The sequence below is a fragment of the Dasypus novemcinctus genome, chromosome 14 (assembly GCF_030445035.2).
Source record: "Dasypus novemcinctus isolate mDasNov1 chromosome 14, mDasNov1.1.hap2, whole genome shotgun sequence".
NCBI classification, from domain to species: domain Eukaryota; kingdom Metazoa; phylum Chordata; class Mammalia; order Cingulata; family Dasypodidae; genus Dasypus; species Dasypus novemcinctus.
Window position 1 is genome coordinate 67123896 of NC_080686.1, and position 26016 is coordinate 67149911.

The following is a 26016-nucleotide window of genomic DNA, read 5'->3' on the forward strand; positions in this document are numbered from 1 at the left end:
CGAATATAAAATCTATGTGCACTGAATTTAAGATGTTGCTACTAAAGTCTCAAAATGTTCATGATTCTAAATACTGCAACATTGGATTTTACCTCAGCTTTCCATCCACCTTAACTCTTTCCCAGAAGTTTCAGTACTTAAGGAAAAGATTTTTCTTTTAAGATATATTAGTCTGAGAAGCAATATAAGAGCACAGATTCTGGAACCAGACTACCTGCTCAGATCCACTACTTATTTGCTGTGTGATCTTGAGAGAAGAGAAGTAACTCTCTATGCCTAATTTTCCTCATCTGCAAAATGGGAATAATAATAATACTACATCAAGGATTATTGTGAGTATTAAGTACTTAATTTATAATATGTAAAGTATTGAAAACATTGTCTAGTACATAGCAAGCACTATGTAAGACAGTGATTTTTTTTCTTCTATGGAAATAGATTTTAAATGTTTATGCTGAGTTAGCTGCATTGGAGCCCCTCCGCCCCCCAACTTGGATTTGTAGCACTTTTTTAATGGTCTAAATGTTACATTTGCTATGTACACTACAAATGCCTTATACTAATTTGTTGTACCAGTATAAGGCATAACTGTAATACAAACCCATGCATCAGGACTACTGTACTGTTGGAATTTATCATTTCTGAGACAACTGAGTTGTTTTTGGAAGTTGGATAGGTCTAAATCCTAATTCAGGTTCTGCCACATCCAAGAATGTGATTTTGGGCTGGTTGCTTAGCTCTTCCTGCAAAACAAAAGGAACTCTAGCTAGATTACAGGGTTAATTATGTTTTAATGAAAACATAAAAGCTTTCCTATGAAAAGAGAAAGCCTTTCAAAGAATAAAAGCAATAAAAGAAAATTTAAAGAGAGACCCAACTATAAGTTATAAACCTCAGAATATAAAAACAATATATTAAAAGGCTAACAATAAATTGGGAAAACATGTTTTGGCAACTAGGACAGAGTATCAAGAGCCTTAACACCTAAATCATGTTAATAAATAAATTATATATTCTATGAAAATAAATAGAAAATTGGTCAAAAGACATGAAGAGAGAGTTCACCAAACAAGAAATGCAGCAGTCAGTAAATATATGAGAAAATTTTATCTTAATCATAACTAAATAAATGAACATAGATTTTTAAAAATGAAGTACCATGTTTTACCTATTTAAAAAAATGACAATTTTAAAAATTCTGATGAGGAAAGCATGGTAAGAAAGTGACAGTCTAATTTAGTATAAGCTTTCCAAAAACGCAATTTTGCATTAGAAATCAAGAGCATTAATAATGTTTACACAATTTTGACTTGATGGGAATAGAGACTCAAATTTAAAAATATATGTAGAAAAGAATCACTCATGCTTTTTTGTAGCAATGAAAATGATGCTACCGTGAATGTTAAATAATGGGGAAATGATTACATATATTTTGATACATATGCTACCATTTATATGAAAGCTTTTTTTGATATACGAGTTATAAATACAGTAAAATAAATTCTATTTTGTAAATTTTAAAAATTGAAATACTACCTGTAAATAACATTTCACAGTCTTCTCCATGATGAATAATTTAAAAAATGGAAAATCTTACTAATTATTACTACTTAACTCAAATTATGTATGGAAGTTTTGTTCAGACAAATATACTTACAGCAAAGCTAGGGCATTGGACTATAATTAATGACCAGTTAATTTTTTATCCATGACACCATAAACAAAGGCAAACTACTTAGTTCTAGAGTTTGAAAAAGACAATCATGCTTCCTCTAAAGAGGAGGAAAACAAAAAAATGCTTTATTCTCTTATTCCCTATGAAGAGGATAGGTATGTTGGTATAACAATAAAGCATGAGATTTGAAGACCTATTTCATCAGAGACAAGTTTCTTAATGTCTCTGAGTCCAAGCTTCCTCATTCGTAAAAGAAGGTTGTGTGTGTGTATAATCCTTTCAGTCAATAGAAGAATAAAAACAAATGATCAGTCAAAATGAAAAATTTTCCATTTCAAGAATAAGCAAATAAATGCAAAGAAAAAAAGAAAACAAACCAAAAAAAGGTACCAATTTTCTCATAGAATTGATGAGTTATTTTAAAGATTAGAGAAATTTTCCATAAATTGTGTATCTGGTAACTGAAAGTCTATTGTTAATGGATGTCATAAGCTATTCAAACTATTCAAATTTCTTCTCTAATATTTTTTCTAATGCCAAAATATATTTTTGTGCTCAAAATTATAGTCAAGTCTAGATTTCAGGTATAAATAATCAAGATACGATAATTACCAAAATAGGCATAAAAATCCAAGGCAGAAATTATTACAATAACCTTATAAAATAGCCAAATAACTAATAGATTTTATAATACTAGAATCAAATCATTCCCAGTTATCATACTGTCAGATATTAAATTATTTAATGATATAACATGATTGTGCTACATAAAGGAAAGATGATTCCTGAAATTATTATTCCAGTGCTACAAAAGGAAGAGCTATTTTAGATGTAGTAATCCAGGAAGAATTGTATGAGGAGGTAACATTTGAACTAAACCAGAAAAATGAGAAGAAACCAGTTATGTAAAGGAGCCAGGATATACTTAATACCAATAAATAAAAGATACAGTAAGAGTAATTAAAGCCAGAAGAGGAGGATAATTTTTGCAATAATTTTTTTTCTGAAAAGGTACATCTCAGTGATCGATGAGAGACTTTTAAATATTTAATTTTTACAGGGAGATTGAATGAATAAAATGTAAGTCTAGTGGTAGTTAAGATATAATTAAAATATATTTGTCAAATAATGTGATGAAAGAGTATGTTTTTATAAGCCAATTAGTAATCAAGTATGTAGTGTGTATTAATATATACCCAGTACTTACTAGGTATTCATTAGAACATGCTCAAAGTAAGTTATGATTGTTTTCAGATCCCTTTCTTTCATGTGATTCTTTATACTTTCTCTGTAAAGAAAATATGATCCAAAAGGGATTGCAAGAAAGATAAATAGGTTTCACATGAAAGAAGGTAAGTTGCATGAATAATGCTAACTTGGAGATAACTTCTGAAAGAATTTAAATTGGTTTATAGATTAACTGATTAGATGGATGTTACATGGCATGTGATAGAGATTTGTTTCTTTTTTTTTAACAGCCAGTTTGAAGGCTTGAGGGTGCAGGGTAAGAAAGATGGGAACTAATAATAGCAGGTAAAGAATGATGAGGAAGGGAACTAATAGCAGGTAAAGATAATAGTAAACAAAATGATAATGTGTGAAAATAATTGGATTAATTAATTATGGCACATAACTGATGGAGAGAACATAGTTATGAATTATAAGGTTAGTGGAATATGAACTAGGTTGATGAGCAAATTCTGAGTAAAGAGTGAAAAGCAGAAGAAATCTCTAAAGAGTAGTTAAACTCTATTATACTCTAAGGTTGGGCTCAGTGCAAAATAAATTGAAACATTACAAAAAAAAAAAAAAAAAAAAAGGCCAAAGAGGAGAAGCAGCTCAAGAGGAAAGGGTCCAAATGTTAAAAGAAGGAAAGATCTTAGAAAAAAAGAGAAGAATGAAATAAAGGTTGAGTGTGTGTGTGTGTGAGAGAGAGAGAGAGAAAGAGGAAGGGAGGGAAGCAAAGAGAGGAGAAGAGGAAGGAGGAGAACAGGAAAAAGGGGGAGAAGAGTAAATATTTCAGATTATGAACTTTAGAGAATGACAATCTCTGTATTACTTTTTGAAAATTTTCTAATACGTAAAATTGAGAAAACAGTAAGTTCTATCCATACAGTTGTGCTGATTAAGTGAAATAATACATGTGAGGCTCTTAGCACAATTCCTTGCATGACCTAACAATTATTCCTTTTGTTAATGCAAAGAACATTAATTTTAAGTTCTAGAATACAAGATTTTACTCTTGTACTTTTCTAAAGCTTTGTTAAATTTCATTTTCTATGCCTCAATTACGTAAAATTTTAGTCTAAAAACATTATTGAAGAATGAAAAAGCTATAGGAACAGAAATCAAATCAATGGTTAGCTTATTGGGCAGATGATTGACAAGGCACAGCACAAAGGAACTTTTAGGGCAAGAAAAATACTCTATTTGTATTGTGGTGGGGTTACATAACTGCATATGTTTGTCAGATCTCAAAAAAGCGTGCACCTAATTAGTATGGATTTTACTCCATGTAAATTATACCTCAACAAATCTCACTTTAACAGAAAAATTTTGAGGTGTTAAAAATACATGAAATTAAATGGATTTTTCATTTTTACCATATAGTACTAAATATAGCTATTATAAAAAATAGATAATTTACTTACCCTGATCACATCCTGGGGAATTAAGAACCAAATCCCCTCCCAAGATGGGGTTCCAGAGGGCATAGTAATTAGGGTTGACTACAAGCTTCAGAGCAGAGATCGATAGAGAAGAAATGATCATACATAGTGCATGATCTAAAAAACAAAGAAAGAAAGCTTTTGAGTAAAGCGCTGGGCAAGAAACCAAAAAAGATAAATAAAGAAAGGGATTTCAGTTACCAGATAGTTCCAAGATAGATAAGACTAAGAAACAAAGAAATAAATCCTGGATATTCATTGCTAATAACATGTATAGAAGGAGGAGAAGATATAAAAAGTAATTTAACTTGTTTTGGGCAAGTTGATTCTAAGGCCTAATGTGGTATCCATTTGGGGATGGCTAGGAGAAACCTGGAAATGCAGGCTTAGAGCTCACAGGAGAGGTAGGAGCTGAAACACATCTGTTAGCCATTAGCACTGAGGTGACAACTGAATCTGTGGATTTCGGTAAAATTACACAAGGTAGAATAGAAAAAGAATATTAATTCAACACTTTAAGAATTGTACATTTGAAATAAGGGTTGAGAAAGATGAAGCAGCATATTAGTCCATGAATGCATGAAGGGGAGTCAGCAATGTGCAGAGCCAAACAGTTGGAGTATCAATGATAGTATAATAATTATATCAAAGGCTATATTGAGGTCCAGTAGAATGGCGCTGCACTGGGCAAATATTTTGTTGCTGGTGACCTTTAAGAGAAAAGTTTCAAAGTATCAGACTTATTTCAGCTACCTACAGATGAGGTTTTTTCCATGAAATAGAGTTCCAAGCAGAAGAACTTTTTTACAAAATAAATTAGCACTAAACACACATATTTGATGCAATATAGGAGATAGGGTAAGAGGCTCTCTACACTGGGGTATTCTGACTTCATAACTCAAACATAACTCAATTAACTTAAAAACTGTTTTTTTGTTTTTCTTTTTGTTGTAGCTTTTTTTTATTAGATACAATGGGTTCCACTAACAGAAGGAAAGGCAATAAACAATTCATGGCTAGAATGCTAACTCTACCTACTATAGATTTTATTCTTGGGAGACTCAGTATAAGAACTAGCTCTAAAAAGGGGGCTGGGAGGGTTTTTATGCTTTTTAAATTATTATTGCTTTTAAAGAAGCTTTAGATTACATAAATGACATAAAAAATATAGGGGATTCTCATATACCTTCCCTTATCTGCCTCCCACACTTTTCTCCATTAACAACATCTTTCATAACTGTGGTACATTTGTTAAAATTGATGAGCATATATTGGAGCATTGCCACTAAGTATGGATTATAGTCCTCATTATGGTTTACATTTTGCACTGCACAATTTTACAGGTTTTGACAAAATGTGTAATGGCCTGTATCTGTCACTGCAGTGTCACGCAGAACAATTCCAATGTCCCCAAAATGTCCCATGTTACACCCATTCTTCCCTCTCCTTCCCCTCAGATCCTCTGGTGACCACTGCCTTTATATCAGTATTACAAGTTCTTCCATTACTTGAATAATAAAAAGTCTTCTTTAGTCCATAGTTGGAATACCCCCCTTATATTTGTTCATTCCTCCATCCTGGAGGATTTTGTGATGGTGGTGTCCATTCTCTTCTAATTGAGAGGGGGCTTAGATCCAATGGAGCAGATGGTGGAATTGTCTTGCTTGCAGTTGTAGATACTCTGTTTTATAGGACAGTCATTGTACATCATCATCGTTTTGTTAGTTGTCCAGAGTGAGTCCGATGAATTGGAGGGTAGGTGTTTGCTGCAGCTCTGCCAGAAGAGTTTAAGTTTCTGGGACACATATTTAATAGGAATAGTGCTAATTATAGGTTCAAATAAAAACACTTTTAGTTAGATGACTCAGTGATCAAAAGCAGTTTTTACTCTCCATTTCCTCAATAATAGATTTCTTTGGGTTAACAACTCTTCTTTTAAAATGCAGTCAACATTTAGAATAATTAAGATACCTTGATATAAATTAATCCATAAATAAGTTTAGCACCTTGCATAGGTACTTTTTAAAATATCTATTTCACCACAGGTTGAAAAATTGAGGTACAGATTAGTTAAATAAGTTATCTAATCTACTTGAAGCTGGAATTTAAACTGAAGCAATCTGTCTTGATACCAGAACCTACTCCCATAACCTCAGGAAATGTGAGTTTTACCTGTGACAAGGTGAAGGATATAGATATGTTAGAGCCAAGGAGGCCAAGTCAATGAGAAGGACATTGTCAGAGAAAATGAGAAAACAATATATCCTGTCTTTACATTATTCAGCACTTATTTCTAAAGTATTCTTACCAAAGCATGACAAAAACTTACAGCTTACAAACTGTATAATTTTCTTCTTCACATACAAGTCACATTTTGCATGTTTTTTAAAAACTATAGTACTATAGTATTTTATCTACCATTATAATCTCTTTATAATTATTAATTGCAATATCTTTATGTTGTATATATTTATAGTATATGTACATTCATGCACATCAACATTGTTGTTTTTCCTCCAGCATAGTATTACATAGATATACCATAATGTGGTTAATTAATCTCTTATTGTTGGACATTTAGAGTTCCCCCCCCAACCAAAGGCCTTGATAGTTATCAAATAATGGTGCAGTTAATATTCTTGTATATATATATTTGCATACTGACTTGTTTCTTAGGAAAAATCCTGGGAAGAAGTAATTTTTTAAATATGACCATTTTAAGTCTTTAGATTCAGAGTGCACAAAAAATGTTGTATTTTAAGTAATTTGCTGTTCATCATTGTACATCAGGTACTTTGAAAAACATTCATATAAAATTTTTGCAGCACTAATATATGTGTCAATCTTAAAAATAAATTTTTCAGTTACTAGATATTGAAAGAACAGTTAAAATATTCAGTAAAATCAAGATATATTTTCTTCCTGAGCTGAGCTGTCTTTTAAAATAAAATTATAACACATCATAAAATATTACATATTCTTATTTCTCTCGAGTCATTTTAACAAGATTTCAATAAAATGCTTTTTATAGTCTATATCAGTGTATCTAGAAAATAAGTAATAATGGGTATGCATTTTCTTCTGTGATTGTCATCCCACAATAAGCAAATAGCTGTAGACATTGATTATACCTTTATCTTCATTGCGCTTTGTTTGACACATGCCTACATGGTGAATTTAGCATTTAGAGATTACACTAATTTGACTGTTTTAGGTTTGCTCATTTTAAATATGTTTTTTTCTGTCACTATCATCATTGTTGTCTATATTGTCTGTGGGTTTGTGTGTATGTGTGTGTGCTTTCCACATTGTTTGTATGTTCCTAGAAGAGAAGATTTTTAAGCTGGGATTCAGTAGGACAGTTAGCAAAAGCAATTTTTTCCTCTCCTTGATGGTTTGATAAAGTATAATTAATTTTAAAAGTGTTGCCCTTCTATACAATAATATACTTCTTTAGCGTCAATTAGAAAAAATTATATGGGTAATATTTTTCATATTGTATTTTTATTAGAGAAGTTGTGAGCTTAAAGTCAATGATGATTGATTACAGAATTCCATAACACCACCCCTCCAGCAACACCTGCATTGTTCTCTAGTGGCTGCTTCAGCTGTCGGACTTCACCACCACAAGGCCTTGGATAATGTTTTATTTTATTTCTTTTTATTTTACTTTATTTTATTTTATGTTTAGATTATATCTTTCTTATGAAAATTGATTAGATTTCTTAAAAATATAATTGTCTATATAGTTATCAATTATTTGGATGTTTTAATAGAAAACAGTTTGGCATTGGGACTCTCCCACTATTAATTAAAACTTGGTATTAGCACAAATGCTTTTATTTTTTCTCTGATTCTTAAAATAACTGGAAAACAATCATTGCATACTTTTTAAAAAGTTACAGTTTAGAATAAATACCTGTTTCTAATCCAGATTTCAACAATCATTCCAGAACTTCTTGATATGTTACAATACTAAAGAATGAACAATATAAATTTGTTTTCTAACCTCAAGTTTTTTTCAAGGTGGATCTTAGTTTTATAAAGCACATAATCAAAGAAAAGGAATATGAAATGTGATTTTCGAAATTTTATCTTTATTAAGGAAAGACTTTTTTATCCAAATTCAAATACTTATATAGCAGTAGAAGAAAGGAGGAAATGTATTAAAATCATTAAATTAGCCTCAAGAATTTGGGACTTTTAGACTTTAATTATGTCTGTAACCATAGGTTATCTAACTTTTTCTGAACTTGGGGTTTCTTCCTCTGAGCTTTCATGTTGGGCTTAAGAGTTTTCCTTCTTCCAATTCCCAGATTTGGGCATTTAGTTTAAGATCACAATGTGGATCAGTAAGCCAGCAGTCCTGCCATGTTCTAATCACTGATCAACTTCCTCATGAATTACATAACTGCCAAACTTGTGCCCCTACTTCAAAGAAATGTACAGACTTAAAACTATTACTGTTTAAAGTGCACTATCAAAATTGCTGAAGATATAGTGACAATCTTTGTGGTACAAGTATAAATAGTACCACTTAAGCATCCACTGGTTTGCTATCAGTTAATCTAACTACATCTTTAGATCTAAAAAATCTACCTATAAATTAGCATTTTTTAACTTGCATGATATAGCAACATTGTAAATATAGCTTTAACTTTTTGGATGCATTATGTAGCCATTTTAAAATTCAAAATAACAAAAATCATTTATTGATTTGAGAACAAGTAAACCTCTTAAAATGGCTTGTATCAGAAAAAATAATTTTCAGAATATGTGGTATTATTTTAGGAAGCACATTAAATCAGGAACAAAAAATTATCAGATTTGTTAATACAGTGACTAAGAGTGGACCAGGAGTTTCTAAGTTGATAAAAATGAATATATTTAGATACTCATGAATTCTGTCATATTCACATTTTTTTCTCATTTTTTAAATCACTGTAAAGTCTTGAAAACTTTACAGTGATTTTTAAAAGCTTGTATAATTTTAAATGTATAATTAGAAATCCAATGAGACAAGTTTTGATCAAAATGTCATTTATCAAATAGAAATACTAAAATTGATGAACTTCAAGAGGATTTATATGTACATGTCTAAAAAATACAGGGCCTTTGCCAGCATAATTTAAATCAACTGTGTGATTATGATGAAACAATAAATTATATTTTCTTTCTTAGTTTGTTTAATTAATAATTTGCTTAAATGAAAAAAGAATCTCAGGTAACTTGATATTACAATTTAATACATTAACAGATTATCATTTCAATAGGCAGAAATTTATTGTAACCATTTTTGTGCAGAATTTCTGATAGTCTGATATACTTCTTAATGAAATTTTTATTACAATTTTAAAATGTGTTATTTGATTTTTAACATCATGGCTGTAATTATTAGCATATTCAAATAACAAAATCAAACCAGTAAAATGTCTTTTATAATAAGCCTAGTATTCTCAAATATAATATGAATCCTAGAGATTCCTAGATAGGTTTACCTCCTAAAAGTATAAACCAGCATTTCCCAAAATATGTGTTCTGAGACTTAGCAAGCTATTAACAGATAGTAGGTGAAAAAAATGTGGGGATTCTGAGGTCAAATTGTTATTTTCTGTTACAAGATTTTCAGTGCCCTTTTACATGCAAATTTATATGCTGACTCCTGGGATCTGGGGGAAAGATTGAATAAAAACTGCATTTTTATCAATTTCACTTATATTCTTTTTGTACAGCACAGGACATCACAGTTGAAAGAAAACTTAGAAATTATGTAATCCATTCCCCTACCAGATAATGAACAGTTAGTTCTTCCTGGTGAAGAATCCCCTATGATAAATCTCTTTATCAGCAGATTTTCCTCTTTAAGGATATTATTGTTTCCAAGTGTTTCCTTTATGGGAATAGGTTGATAAAAATGGAGAAAATGAATTGAAGACTTCATATGGACTAAATTATTTTATAGACATGCTTGTCTGCTTATTGTTTGTTCCAAGGATTACTTTCACAGGAGAATTTTCCTCCATTTACCTGAGTTTGTTGGATGTTTATCCATTGAGGTGGTCCCTTGAAATTCCATTGGTTAAAGCACTAACCAAAAATTTTCCATTTAGGGAACAAATGTAGATGATGATTGGGTCTGAAAATGAGAGATATTTGAAATTGGGTGCCAGTTGATGACATATTTAAATGGTTTCATCACTATTTATATCTTTGTTTGCTTATAAAGATTATTTTCCCCTTAGACCTCTCTGTAGTTTTAAGTATAAATTATGTTATGTAAAACTGGGTCTACCTAGTTTTTAAACCATTCCTAAGAAGAAAAGCACTTTGCATGCAATTTTAAACCTATTGTCTTAAAAGTAGGGATCAGCAAACTGTGGCCCACAGGCCAAATCCAGCCCACTGCCTGTTTTGTAAGTAAAGTTTTATTGGAACACAGCCACACTCATTTGTTTGTGCATTGTCTACAGTTGCTTTCAATGCTACAATGGCAGAGTTATGACAGAGACACTGTGCTCTGCAAAGCCTAAGATATATACCATCTGGTCCTTTTCAGAAAAAGTTTGCCAACCCCTGTCAGTATATCACAAATGAATAGCTTCTAGGGGAGCTTCCATAGGAGGGTGGCATCCTGAAAATAGTCTAATATTTTTAAAGTATACACATATGTTTGTGTGTGTGTATATATTTATATATATTTATATATAATGATATGTTTTTATAAATGATGTATTTAAACTTCTTTTTAAATTGTTGCTAGTCATATTTAAAATACTATTTTGCTATTATAAGATCGAAATTAAATTTTTTTTGAGAAGCTTCCCAAAAAAGTCAATTTAGCTAATATACTTTCCAGTGCACAATTGTTTTTAAGCTGGGCTGGATTTTTTTATTCCTTTGCCCTTGATGAAAATATATTTACCTGAGAATCTCTCTTGAGGTACAAACAATTCCCAAATTGTATTTTAATAGACATACCTGCTTATATTTCACATTCCCATCATGGAGGCCCTCACCTGATTTTACAAATCATTCAATTTATATTAACAATATTTATATTGCTTATTTTTCAGTTTGGCACAGAGCAAATTAATCAAATCATTTCTAAAATGTGGCTATTAAAAGGAACAAATTGCTTCACTTTATTCAATAGTTGATTTAAATTTGCTGGCACCTTTAGAGGTTATATAATGTAAGCTCTTTTATGTCCTTTTATTCAGCATTTTCTTACTCCTTTATGAAACTTTTTCTTTTTAACCTTAATTAGTTGTTTTTTATTTATAATTTGTTACTAACAAAAATTATTTTATATGCAACAATATTTTTGCAGGATAAAAAATAGTAATTTAATAATAAAACATAAAATGGTTCAGGAAGGGATACTATAATCACTGAATGCACTGGTATATTTTTCATTCCCTACTTCCTTACGCTATATTAAAATCAGGTGAGTATTAAAATACCTAGTTTTGAACAGACACACTTTGTTGTCTAGATAGCTTTACTGCAGTTTTTAATTTATGACCTTAAGTAAGGGATATGTATTTCTATGTTTACATTCCTACCTACACACAGTACTTGTAAATTTACATGACAGCATTTTGTTATAGATAGCTACTTGAGACCACTGAGCTAAGATTATTTTTCCCAATTTGCGTATTTGTAGCATACAACTGAGATTGTTTTAACACTTTATTTTTGCAAAATGAAATTTTTCTATAAAATCTCTATAATAAAATAATATATATACTAAAATTATTTTTGATATTTGCAAAACTTGCTAGCTAAATTTAATTCTTATTCTAACTAACAGTTTTAAAATCATCTTAATATCTGTAATTGATATGCTTTATGGTAGCACCTGTTATAGAGGGCAATTATATTATTCTGTAAGAACTTACTATCTCACTTCCTCACCCTACATTCTCATTTTCTTTGTTCATTTTCCCAATTAACTTAATAAAACTTTATGCCTTTACTGGTAAGGTATGTTGACAGGAATATTTTTCTAAGTGTCTCTCTTGAGCTTAGTTCTAGAAAATTCAAGTTCAAAGTTCTTAATAACTGGATCCACATGTATGCTGGGGCAACCTGCCTTATTACAAGGGTTAATTTTATGATAAACTTTTTCAAATGCAATTCTAAAATTGTATTTAAATCAGTTAGACATAACCTTATTTTCAGTTAATAAATTAAGCATTAATGAATTAAAATTAAAGTTCTTATAATACAATGTTACTATTGTCAAATTTATGTGCTGCCAGATCTGTCATAGTCTCCTGAACATACATGTACTAGAGAGTGTTTTCTATCTACTGAAGATTTATGGTCTTCTCTTGAAAAGTATTTACATTTTTATTCATATTAAAATCATTTTTACATATTGAATAACCATGCTTTTATTCACCAAACCAAATATTTTAAATAAATCTAGAAAAATAATGACATTTAATTTATACATACTATTTTGAATGAAAGTAATATGTCAGCCTAGTATTTTTTCTTTTATGCATCCTGTAAGTAGGGCTCAGAAATAAGAACTGCACATTAATTTTATGGGTTTTTTTCTACTCAATAGGTACTATGGATATAGAGGAAAGAAATCGCCAAATGAAAATTAACAAATACAAACAGGTAGCCGGATCAGATCCCAGACTGGAACAAGATTACCATTCCAAGGCAAGAGATTTTTTCTTTTTAAAAGTTGTAAAATAAACAATCATATGAAAGCACTAGATTCTCTTAAACTGCTAAATGCAGTTAGTCAGACACAAACACATAATGCCCCCTGAAATTTATAGTGTGTTTATATTCTAGCTCTTAGGGATAGGATTTGCCTTATTTTAATAAAACATGTTATTATATATTATAGGTGATTAAAGAAATGAAACTTGTAAATGATCTTAAGAACAAATCTTTTACAATTTTTCATTTTGTAAAACCCATAAAGGCCTTAACACCCTCAAAATGCTTAGGGAGAACTTTGATTATCTTCTTACAGTGTTCTTTCATTTCAAATTTTTTTCCATTTTATAGTATTTTAGTTTAGTCTAATTTATTATCTAGTTATTGAAACAAAATACACACTCCTGAGGCAGTGTTAGGAGTTGAACAGTTTCTTAGTGAGAATCTTTCTGAACTACTTTTTGGGAATACGTTGCGGTAAAAAGTCTACCAAGGGAGCAAGGGGAAAAATATTGTTTCATTCCTTTGCCCTTCATTGCCTTTAGATTTTCAAAACATTTTTGGTTCATGATCTTAATCACGGTCAAAGTCATGAAAAGACTGCTACTGCTCTGATGCACTTATTTAAGAATTAATGAAAGAATGGTAATACTAAAATTAACTCATAACATTTACCTATTGTGTGCTCTATAACTTCAATCATTACTCTCATGTAATGTTTTTGAGTCTCTTTATGTTAGAAAAATTGCAGTTTGGATTTTTTGATACTTAGGGTATATTTTATCCTTACCTATTTAGCCTTCTTTTTCTCCATTATTTATATTCCAGTCCTAAGTAAAGTCAAGATTTATTAAGTAAACTACAACTGGGTATGTTGGATATGTATATGTGGTAGGTAGCAGCAGTTTCTATAACTCCAGTAATACAACCTAGAGAGGACAGATTCTTACATCAGCATCTACTTCCAACCTGCCAATCTCTTCCCCAAATTACCTGACTACTGAGATGAATTTGTCATCCATTCATCTTTTATAATCCAAAGACCAAGGCACAAAGTCCTAATAAGATATTAAAATTATGTCTTGAGATAATGCAAAATTGTTTGTTTGTGCTCCTGGAAGGAATGTAGATAATTAATAAAAATACATATAACACCTGCAAAAATATTGTCAATGGCGACATGAGTATCAAGGGTAAATAAGTTAGGAAAGACAAAGCAATATTGTAAGTATGTCAATGTCTGAATGAATTGCATAGTGTGAGAGCCTAAAAGCCTGAACACCTGCTATAGGTAGAGCATTTATTTTGACCTTGTGCTTCCTAGCAATTATCAAAGGCAGAAAAATGAAATTTGGTCAATTTAATGATTTACATTGCTAATAGAGTAAATACAAATCAGTTCCTTAGAAACAATGCCAAATATTTTTTTACGGATCCCTCAAAGAAACTTACTACATAGGGATGGACAGGAGATACACTACAGGCAAGGCTAAGAATCTGAAAAACAAACAAACACCAAGTTTTGATTCCCTCCAATTCATGATAAATGAATGCTTAAGTCTTCAAAGTTTTATGACTTTGACATCAACCTTTTAGGTTGGAAAAAACTTAAAAGTCTTGGTAAAGGACTAAAACTAAGCAATTTAATTCCCTAGGTATCCTCTAAGGTGGCGGTTTTGAAAGTATGGTTCTCAGATTACCATTTTTCCCAGGCCTCTCCAGACCTAGTGAATCAAAATCTTAGGGGATGGAGCCCAGCAATCTTTAACAACCCCTCCAGGTTATTCTGTTTTAGACTAAAGTTCAAGAAGCATGGCTGTAAGGTGAACTGCTTGTAAAATGTACTCATAGGTGACTAAATGAGCGGACTTGCTCTGTTAGGGTTTTAACTAGATGCCAGTGGTAGATGATGTGCAAAATGGTGCATTTTTTCATAATAAATGACTGATAGCTGTACAAGGCCCTAATCATTTTTAACAGATCACGTCATTTGCATATCAAATGCCTAACACTCCAGTCTCTATTGCTGGAGTCATTCATCCAGCTTATCTCAAACCATTAAGGGACAAAATTTTTTAAAGTTCCAAAACACAATCATATTTTGTCCCATTGTAAATTATTTCCTAATGCAGAAAGGAAAAATTATAAGATTCTTCAGTCAAGGACATAAATAGATTTAGTTATTAATAATTTCCACATTAACAATTTCTTAGATTAAAATTTTCAGTACATCCCTCTCTTTCTTGCAAAGGTTATCTAGCTTTTATCTCTATTCTTTACATCCTTATTTTGTTAAAAACTGCCCATTATAGAGTCTCTCATTGATCTATATGTTTTAATATATTAGATGCAATTGTTCAATTTCTAGAATTTCCAGTTCTAGAAAGCTTAAGTAGTTCACCCCAGTTCACATACCCACTAAGTCATGGGAAATATATTTGTTAGCTAATCTGGTTTTTCAAATTTGAGATAACTGAGAATAAATCCATCTAAAGTCTTAGGCATATGGAGCATATGGTATTCTTCTGAGCTGTATTCTTGAAATTCCAGTGAAGTTGTTTTTCAGCTTCACTGACTTCTTTATGTATAATCTAAGTGAGAGTTAGGCCAGTTTTTGTTTTTAACTATACATTCCACATTCTAAATGGCAATACTTCCCTGAATTTCTCAAACCTTCTGCAATGATAGTTGTAAATAATTCTTACTAAACTTATTTTAAGAAATAACTTGAAAGTGTAATGCCTATTAAGTTACTGTCTTTCTAAGAATATTTTAAGTATATTAGGAAAATTGAAATCAGAAAGTGCTTTCTTCTTTAACATTCCTTTTTTAATCAGTGGATTATTTCTGAAGTGTTTCCCCTCAAAATAGAATTTATTTAGTCAATGTACCCTTTCATGCCTATTGCACTCTCTTTATCCCAGTTTAAATGTGATTAAACTATTCTACTCTTGATAGCAATGTAAGGATCAATTTTTATTTTGTCTATAAAACCAATTTCTCTACTTTTCATTGGTTCAGAAGAATGTGATTTGTCTACTACATTTAACAGTGCAAATTATAGTTCACTGTAGTCCAACTACCCTTCTATGAGTTATTGAGTGATGTAATCCATAAATTGCCCAGAGTTTTAAAAATATGTATCAGAAGTCCATAATAATCCATTTAAGCCATAATCTAATAGAATTAGGGTTCTGGAAGCCCAGGGCAATGAAGTAAAGTAAAGGAAAGAGGTTTTCTTCATTCATTGTGCATGCCTAATCCTGGGCACCTTTCTCCCTACATCATATGACCTTTTCCCCAGGCTTCTAATCCTTTACATACTTGTTCAGATCATAAATACATATTAGGAGGAAAGTAATCAATTAAGCTAATTTACATTAAAATATAATATAAAATGAAAATAATATAGGTTTGTTTTTTAAAAGCCCCTGTAAACAAAAATAAAACCCAAATTGATGGAATTATAGGTCAGTATAAAATATTTCAGATGGTTAAAGAGAAAATATTTTTGGTAAGTAGATTGTCACTGTCAACTAAGTTACTCCATTTGTTACTGCTTAGTCTCTTATCAACACCAAGCAAACAAATTCAATGCAAGCTTTAAGTGTTTTACATTGACTTTCAAGATGCAAGCAGTTGGGACACCAGAAAAGAGGAGAGAAGTTGGAGCTGCTTAGGAGTAGCCATGTATGGACTGTTTAGAAGCTTGATATTGATAAGCCAAGAGTAAATTAAAGCTCAAATATCAATAAAATGTGAAAGCAATATTTAAGTATAGTATAGTCGGTGAGAGCACTGCCTAGGGTCAAGTAGACTCCAGTTCCCCCACCTGAGTGACTTTGTGTAAGTTTAACCATAACAAGGAACACTTCGATTCTATTTCATAGGTTGATAATGAGGATTAAATGAGATGGTGTTTATATATGATTTAGCACCCAGTAAAATATTTAATAAATTATGCAAATAATATTACTTAATATTTTTATAGTAACAAAATCAAATGTAATCATAGATACCAGAAATGAAAATGAGATGACTGAAAAGAAATAGTAAAGAAATAATTGGGCTAATGGAAAGGATTTTAATATATCTCAGATATAATTGAATGTTCCATTTATTCTCCAACTTGGGGTAGCCAGTTATTCAAGCAGCAGAGATTTAAAAGGAAACATCAAATTTAGCAAGAAAGAATGGAGGAATATTCAAGTGATAAGGAGACAAAAAAATTAAAAGGGACTGGAACATGATGTGTGATGAAAAATTACAAACTAAGTTACCAAAATTAAGAAACTATGCTATCCAAGTTGATATTAAATGTGATAGGCCCTGGATGAAGTGATTTACAGGTGTGCACCTGGGTGTGAGTAGTTGAAAAGACATACCCCTTAATAGCAATCATATAAATGTATCTGAAAACTCAAATACTAAATTTATTAAAAGAAAATTTTAAAATGTACATTAGATGGCCTTACACAAATTGCTTTAAAAATACATGAAAATACATCAGTTTGGATATAATGTAGAAGTGACAAAATGAGAAAAATGTTTTCATTTTACAATAATGATTGAAATATAATGCTAGGAGGGAAGAAAAGATTTTTCTAAGCAGAAAACTTAAGTTGCAGGTAGCGTATAACACAACTCAATAACATAATAAGTTTAGGCCAGGCCATGTGTCTGCTGCTGGAAGAGTTACTACAGCATAGTTTCTCAAACAACCAAGAGAACCTGCTGTTCACAAAAAAATAAATGTTACTGTGCCAGCATTAGATGGAATCATCTGATGAAGAGAACCAGAATAATTTTAATAGGAATAATCTTAGTTACCCAATCTCTACCCCATATAATATTCAAGGAGTAAGACTGGATGTAATATAGGAATTAAAGGAGCAGCTTTCTTGGAATAAGCATCCACCATTTCATCAACAGAAGTAGTATTATGGTCTTCAAAAAGTTCCTGCTAGGCTTGGTCAACCATTACTCTAGCCAGATATCCTCCAGATGGTTTCATGTTCACCTACTCATGGTTTGTACCCCAAGCCAGGTCAAAGAATCTTACTACCAACTTGAGGAAGATTCTAGAAAGAGTACCAGTGGCTGCACCTGGATTTATTCAAAGAAATGTACCATTTCTCTAAGCTTCTACTCTAGTTAGTGAAATTTGTCTATTGTTTTTCTCATTTCCACATAACCCCGCATTCAGATGGATTCATGTTTTACAGCAATTATCCTTCTGGAAATTAGTGAAACTGCTGATAAGGGAGCATAGAGGGGAAAAGCCACAAATTATCACCTAGAAGCTTTCTTTCTGTCAGACTTAACCTACAAGGTTCTGAGCAAGTGTGTTAAGTCCTGGTTACTGCTGTCACCTCTGAGATGGTCTACCTCTCCTCCACCAGTTAAGGATACATTTTGATCAAGTAGTGCACACTTTAGACTGCTTCCTGGCCCTAAACCACATCACACCCTCCAGACTGTTTGGCTGCTGTCCACACCGAGCCTTCATCAGTCATCTCATACTTTATATTACCCTTTGATTTTTCCCCTACTAAACAAGTGTATTTATGAAAGAGAAACAAACCTAGATTTTAAATCCAGATTGCTAAACTATCAATGAAGGGCTGCAATATACAATATGGTCCTAGAATTGGAAGAGATGTTAGTGAAAATCTTATCACAACCTTAGTCCCACCTGCAAAATCAACAAGTGGCTGTCAATTGAAATGAAAAAGGAAATGGATGAAATCCTATCTTTAAAAGTCTTTATGTCCTATGTTTCCTCTTCAATAATTTATTTTCTATGTTTTTGAGGACAAATATCTCATTCAAAATATATTCAAAAGTAACTGAAAAGCCCCTCTATATAGTTACATAATTAATTCCTTTAACTTTGAAATAAATAAAGGAAGATGTGATCAATATATCATCAGAGAAGGAGGAGCCATTAGAAGTATAATATCTTGCTGCTGGTATCAACTAATTACCAGTAGCAACAGTAATAACCCCACTTACAACAGAACTTCTGAAATCTTGATTACAATGATAGAGATGTGTGGGAATTTTATTAACCACTCTTCAATTTATTTTTATTGATCATAACTAAATATAGAATACAGAGTAGTATTAAATGTGTTGACTCTAGAATCAAACTACCTGGGTTCAAATCACAAACTGGGTGGCATTGGGAAAATTACTTAACATTCCTAGGCTTTGTTTTTTTTTTTTTCTATAAGTACTGCTAATAATAGTACCTACCTCACAGATTGTTTTAAGGATTAAACCAATTATACATGTATAACTCTTAGAACCTGGCACACAGTAAGACAATCAATTAAATATTAGCTGTCATGATGATGGTGGTGGTATGGAGGGTGGTGATGAAAAAGAAAAATCACTTCCAACACATAACATGCCTCTTACCAAAGTCCTTGGAAGTTCAAACAGATCAATATTTAATGTCAATAATCTACTAGAGATAGATAAGTAAATCTTTAAAATAATGATTAAAAATAGCTGATAAGAGAGGGAGGGATATTTATATTTTAAAAGCCTAAAAACTGATTTATCTTATTTTTACCAGAGTAGTCACATTTTTATCTACCCCAAATTATTATTCTGAACGAATTTTTTGCCTCATAATATACATATAATCTGTCTTTTATGCTAGTTATTTATTTCCTATCTTTTATATTAAACTATATACTTCTTGAGAATGAGGACTCTATCTTATTCATCTTTGTGTTCTCTTCTGTAGCAGGCATTATGCATTGGCCATAATAAGTACTCAATGGGATTTTTTAAAATGAATGAACATGGACCTGGATGCTGAGAGAAACTGGAAGATTTGAATTCTAATTTTTATTCTCCTACTCATGTGATAAGACAATAAATTCCCCAGTAGTTTTCTATAATCCACCTTTCTTTTCTTCTATCTACAAATTAAGGAAACTTCATAACTAAAATATGCTAAACAAATATATGGTATTTTACAGCCATCATTGGAATGATCACTATGTGTTAACACGTGGGTTTTGAACAATCTCATCACTTATAAGCTAATCATTTAATCTCACAGCATAATCTTTAAAATTAGGTTTGAACTAGATTTTCTGTGTTTCATTTCCTTCAATTCTAATGTTTCATTCATTGATTCAATAAGCTGATCAATTTCAGCCTCTTTATAGTTGTATTCTCACAAATGATTGTATCTACAAACATTTTTATTACTGTACAGCATGGTAATTATGATTCTAGGGAGTAAATTTCATTGTATAGTGTTTTTTCCTATTATTTTACACAAAGTAGTGGATGCTAAGTTTGAATAGATAGATTGAAACATTTAGTCAGAGAGTTAATAGGACAATATAGATTAACCAGATCTGTAATTTAAATTTAATTTTGGCCAATTTTAAACTAAGAGTATCGCTACTTCTATTATGTAATAGCTTTGGTCAGAAGTACAAAAATTAGCTTTAATTGTTCAACTGGAAGGATTACAGATATATGTATTAGCAAAATAAATATATGAATGTTTTACTAAACATTTAGAATTTTGATTGTTCTATTTCATCAGTTTTAAAGCTTATAATACACTAATCTGGAAATAATATAGCTAACCATGGAATATATCTTATTTAAGAGAAGGAACTATTGACTCATGGAAACTTCAGGAGGTAGAAATAATAATGTAAAGAATTCAGCACTCTATTTGACACATGGGAATGCCCATTAATGGTAGTTATTTTATTATTTATTACAATATTTGCAGTAAGGATAATTTAAAAAAAAACTTACAGTTGAACTGCATTCTGATAGATGAACCAAAACTCACTAACTCAATAAAACTCACTCTCTGATATTTTTCTGATTGGCCATCCTTTTTTGGGTCATTTTCATGATTAAAAATACTCACTGCATGGCTAATAATCTCCAGATTCCATTTCTACAGAAACAGAATCTTACTTCTTAAGCCCTTATTAATTTTCTGCCAAAAAGAATAAAGAAAAAAAAAGGATTAGCTGAATTTTAAATGGAATAAAGGGATTATTTCAATTGAACAGTGAATATTTCTTTATTCGAATTCTTAGGTTAGCGTATTTGGTTATTTTTAAGTTTTACTTAAAATACATCCATTATACTCTTAGAAGTGTTATTTTTATGCTATATTCTTGTATTCTGATTATATATGTCAATTTTATAGGTTTTTTTAAATTCCAGGAAAGAGAGAAAATCTTTAATTTTAGAAAATATGTGAGCTTTTTTAATGATTTCGGTTCTAAATGATGCTTACCTAGTATCCCATTAAAAGTGATATAAATTACAGTTCATAAAATTTTTAAAAATCAAAAGAAATGTAAGACTCTAAAATTGAGTTGTACACACTTAATAAATTAACTAACTTTCTGTTTCTCAATTTTCTATAAAATGGAGGAGACAGATTGCATCCTCTCTCAGGTCTTTCCCATCTAGGAGTTCACAAGCTAATTAAGGGAAAACATATACATAAGTAATGCTCATACAAAATAGACTCTGTTAAGTGATATAATAAAAGTAAACCATGTAAAGGAGAATAAAAGGAGAAATGTTAATTTGGCCTAGAGAAATCTGGGAATACTTTATGAAATATATGATGTGAAGGACCTGTCAGACAAAGAAGATAGCTTAAATGAAGGTTTATGAGCAGACGCCATATTAAAGAACAGCTAGTAGGTCTTTACGGTGGATATATACAATAGATGGGATATGTAGTAAGAGATAAGGATGGAAATGTAGGCTGGGACCAAATTGTGGAGAACTTTGAATCTTTTGACTAAAAAGCTAGAATATTCTTCTTTACAATGAGGGATTATTAAGAATTTTGAGAAGGTCACCAATATGAACAAACATATGCTTTTAGAAAGTAAATCTAATGGTGTACTTAAGATGCAATTTGAAATTGAGATTAAAGTCAGGAAAATTCTCAGGCCCTTTCAGGTTTTTTAATACTATGTGATTAATGAGGCTATTAGTAGCTCTGATTTTCCTAGATACAAGTACCTGAAGTTATTTTATTAAATTCGAAATTACTAATACTTGAAAAGGAGCCTCACTTCTTCTCCCAGCCAACAGACTGTGGACCACTAATTTTTGTTGTATTTATGCCTGTTTTAGATTTCCAGAGCATTGTCCTCCTGCTGTGTTCTCATGGCTTATTTCCGTTATAACTTTTTGGGTACTAGCTTATTATAATATCTGTAGTATCTCCACCCCATATCTGAATAAAGGATATAGTCAGCAAATAATTACAAAATCATGTAAGAAGCATCATAACATGTAAAGATATTTACCAAAGGCTTAGTGTCAAATAGTTCTTAGACTAAGGAAGGTTTCTTTATGATTTTTAAAATAAATCTCACAAACAATATATTTAAGTAGTTTTATTGATTATACTTACATACCATACATTCCATCCAAGGTGTATAATCAGTGACTTTTAGTATAATCACAGAGTTGTACATTCATCACCACAATCAATTATCATTACTCCACAAAGAAAAACTCCACATCCCTTAGCAGTCACCTCTAAATCCTTCCATCCTTCCCCAACCCTACATAACCACTAATCTAATTTTGTCTCTGTAAATGTATTTATATTTACATTTTTTAATTTAAAATATTTATTGGAGTATACCACTCATATATAAACATGCATCAAAAAATTAGTGTATAATAAAAGTTCTGAACTTACAAAACAAGCATACAGGGCTCTCATACCTCACCCTACCACCAATACCCTGCATTGTTGGGAAGCATTTTTAACAAATGATGAAGGAGCATCCTCATAATATTACTACTAATCAAAGTATCTTACATTTGGTGTATTTTCTCCCCAACCTACTCTACTATTATTATTTTTATATCATTCATACATGAACAGACAATAAGTATATAGTAAAAGTTGTGAATTTACAAAGCAAGCATGGGTAACATCCTACAAGGGTTCCATTCATCAACCCACCACTGCCACCTTGCCTTGTTGTGAGACATTTGTTACAATACAAATGGAATCATACCATATGTACTTTGTGTCTGGTTTCTTTTGCTTAGCATGTTTTTCTTAATTATTGTAAATTACTTTTAATGAGAGAAGTTGTAAGTTTACATAAGAGTTCTATAAAAAATACATCTTTCCCTTATACCCCCCTGTTGTTCACATTTTGCATTGGTGTGGTGCCTTTGTTACAACTGATGAAAGAATTTAAAAGTTTACAGTTAACTATAGTCCATAGTTTGCATTAGATGTATTTTTCCCATATACCATCCTATTATTAACCCCTTGTTATTGTGACATACATTTGTTATAGTTCATGAAAGAACATTCTTATATTTGAGCTAATCATCACAGTCATCATCCACTACAGAGTTTACGATGTTTTACAGTCCAAAGTTTTATCTTCTAGCTTTCCATCTGGTAACATGCATGACCTAAAACTGTGCCTTTCAACCACATTCACACACATAATTTGTGCTGCTAATTATACTTATAGTAATGAGTATAATTATCACCTCTGTCCATTTCCAAACATTTACAATCACCCTAAATAGAAATTCTGCACAAATTAAGCATCAGCTCCCCATTCTCTTCCTTCATTCTATCTCCTGGTAACCTGTATTCTAGATTCTAGCTCTGTGACTTTGTTTACTATATATACTTAGTTAATATCCCTGAGAGCATACATTATTTGTTCTTTTGTGTCTGGCTTATTCCACTAAACATAATAGCCTCCAGGTTCATCCATGTTGCATGCATTGGGACCTTATTCCTTCTTACAGCTGAATAATATTCCATTGTATGTATATACCACATTTTGTTTATCCATTCGTCAATTGATGGACACTTGGGTTGCTTCCATCTTCTGGAAATTGTGAATGAAGCTACTATGAACATCTTGGTTCAAATGTCTGTTCCCATCCCTGCTATCAGTTTTTTTGTATATGTCTAGTTGCAGGATTGCCTGATCATATGGTAGTTCTATACTTAGCTTCCTGAGGAATGCCCAACTGTCTTCCATAGCAGCTCTACCATTTTACGTTCCCACCAGCAGTGAATGGGTGTTCTTCTCTCTTTCCCCACATCTTCTCCAACACTTATAGTTTTGTTTATTGATAGTGACCATTCTAGGAGAAGTGAAATAATATCCTGTGGTTTTGGTTTACTTTCCCTAATAACTAGTGAAGTTGAACATCTTTTCAGTGCTTTAGCTATTTGTAACTCCTTTTTGGAAAAATGTCTATTCAAGTCTTTTTGCCTATTTTTTAATTGGGTTGTTTTTATTTTTCTTATTAAATGTAGGATTTTTGTATGTATTCTTGACATTAAATCCTTATCAGATATGTGGTTTACAAATATTTTCTTCTATTGTGTAGAATGTCTTTTCACTTTCTTGACAAAGTCTTTTGAAGCATAGAAGTTTTTAATTTTAAGAAGGTCCCATTTATTTTTTCTTTCATTGTTTGTACTTTTGGTGTAAAGTCTAAGAAACCATTTCATACCACAAGATCATGAAGATGGTACCCTATATTCTCTTCTAGTAGTTTTATGGTCCTGACTCATATATTTAGGTCTTTGATACATTTTGAGTTAACTTTTATATAAGATGTGAAGTAGGAATCCTCTTCCCTTCTTTTAGATATGGATAGCCAGTTCTTCCAGCACTATATTTTGAAAGGACTGTTCTGACCCAGTTAGGTGAACTTGGCTGCATTGTCAAATATCAATTGGCCATATATGTTATGTTCTATTTCTGAATTCTCAATTAGATTCCATTGGTCACTATATCTGTCTTTATTCCAGGACCATGCTGTTTTGACCACTGAAGCTTTGTGATATGCTTTAAAGTCAGGAAGTGTGAGTCCTCCAACTTTGTCTTCTTTTTCAAGATGTTTTCAGCTATTCAGGGCCCCTTACCATTCCAAATAAATTTAATAATTGGCTTTTCGATCTATTCAAAGTAGGCCAAAGTCTTCCAATCCATGAGCATGGAATGTCTTTCCATTTGTTTAAATCTTCTTTGATTACTTTAAGCACAGGACCTTTACATCCTTGGTCAAATTTCTTCATAGATATTTGATTATTTTAGTTGCTATTTTGAACAGAATTTTAAAAATTTCTTCCTCAGATAGCTCATTACTAGTGTGTAGAAACACTACTGATTTTTACATGCTGATCTTGTATCCTGCCATTTTGTTGAGCTTGTTTATTAGCTCTAGTAGCTTTGTTGTAGATTTTTCAAGACTTTCTATAAATAGAATCAAGTCATTTGCAAATATTGGAAGTTTTATTTCTTCCTTTCCTATTTGGATGCCTTTTAATGCTTCCTTTTGCCTAACTGCTCTACATAAAACTTCTAACACAATGTTGAGTAAGAGTGGTGACAGTGGGCATCCTTGTCTTGTTCCACCTCTTAGAGGGGAAGTTTTCAATTTCACCATTAGTACAAAGTTAGCTGTGAGTTTTTCAAATATGCCTTTTGTTATGCTGAAGAAGCTTCCTTCTATTCCTATCTTTTGAAATGTTTTTATCAAGAAAGGATTTTGTCAAATGCCTTTTCAGCATCAATTGAACTGATCATGTGGGTTTTTCTCCCTTTGAAGTGTTAATATGGTGTATTGCATTAATTGATTTTCTTGTGTTGAACCACCCTGGCATGCCTGGGATAAAACCTACTTGATCATGGTATATAATTCTTTTGATGTGTTTTTGGATTCAATATGCAAGTATTTTGTTGAAGATTTTTGCATAGATGTTCATGAGAGAAATTGGTCTGAAATTTTCTGTTGTTGTAGTATCTTCTTTTTCTTTTGAGGGATAGTTTTATTTATTTATTTAATATATTTTTATTGTCTTTTTAAAAAATAGGTAAATCACACAAAACGTTATGTTTAAAAACATAAGAGATTCCCATATACCGCACTCCCCACCCCTCAGCCAAGCTCCTCCCACAT

General features: G+C 31.3%; 1 protein-coding gene across 50 annotated transcripts in view; it reads left to right on the forward strand.

The window, feature by feature from the left end:
- The window catches only part of RIMS2 (regulating synaptic membrane exocytosis 2), a 734990-nt gene that overhangs the window by 541143 nt on the left and 167831 nt on the right, over nt 1–26016 (forward strand). For 37 of the 50 annotated variants that reach the window (XM_058275873.1, XM_058275868.2, XM_058275863.2 and 34 more), the window contains one exon: nt 12923–13023. The exons of the other annotated variants lie outside the window; for them this stretch is intronic. In XM_058275873.1, coding sequence (XP_058131856.1) covers nt 12923–13023 — 101 coding nt within the window. The remainder of the gene's footprint in view (nt 1–12922; nt 13024–26016) is intronic. 50 annotated transcript variants of the gene reach the window in all.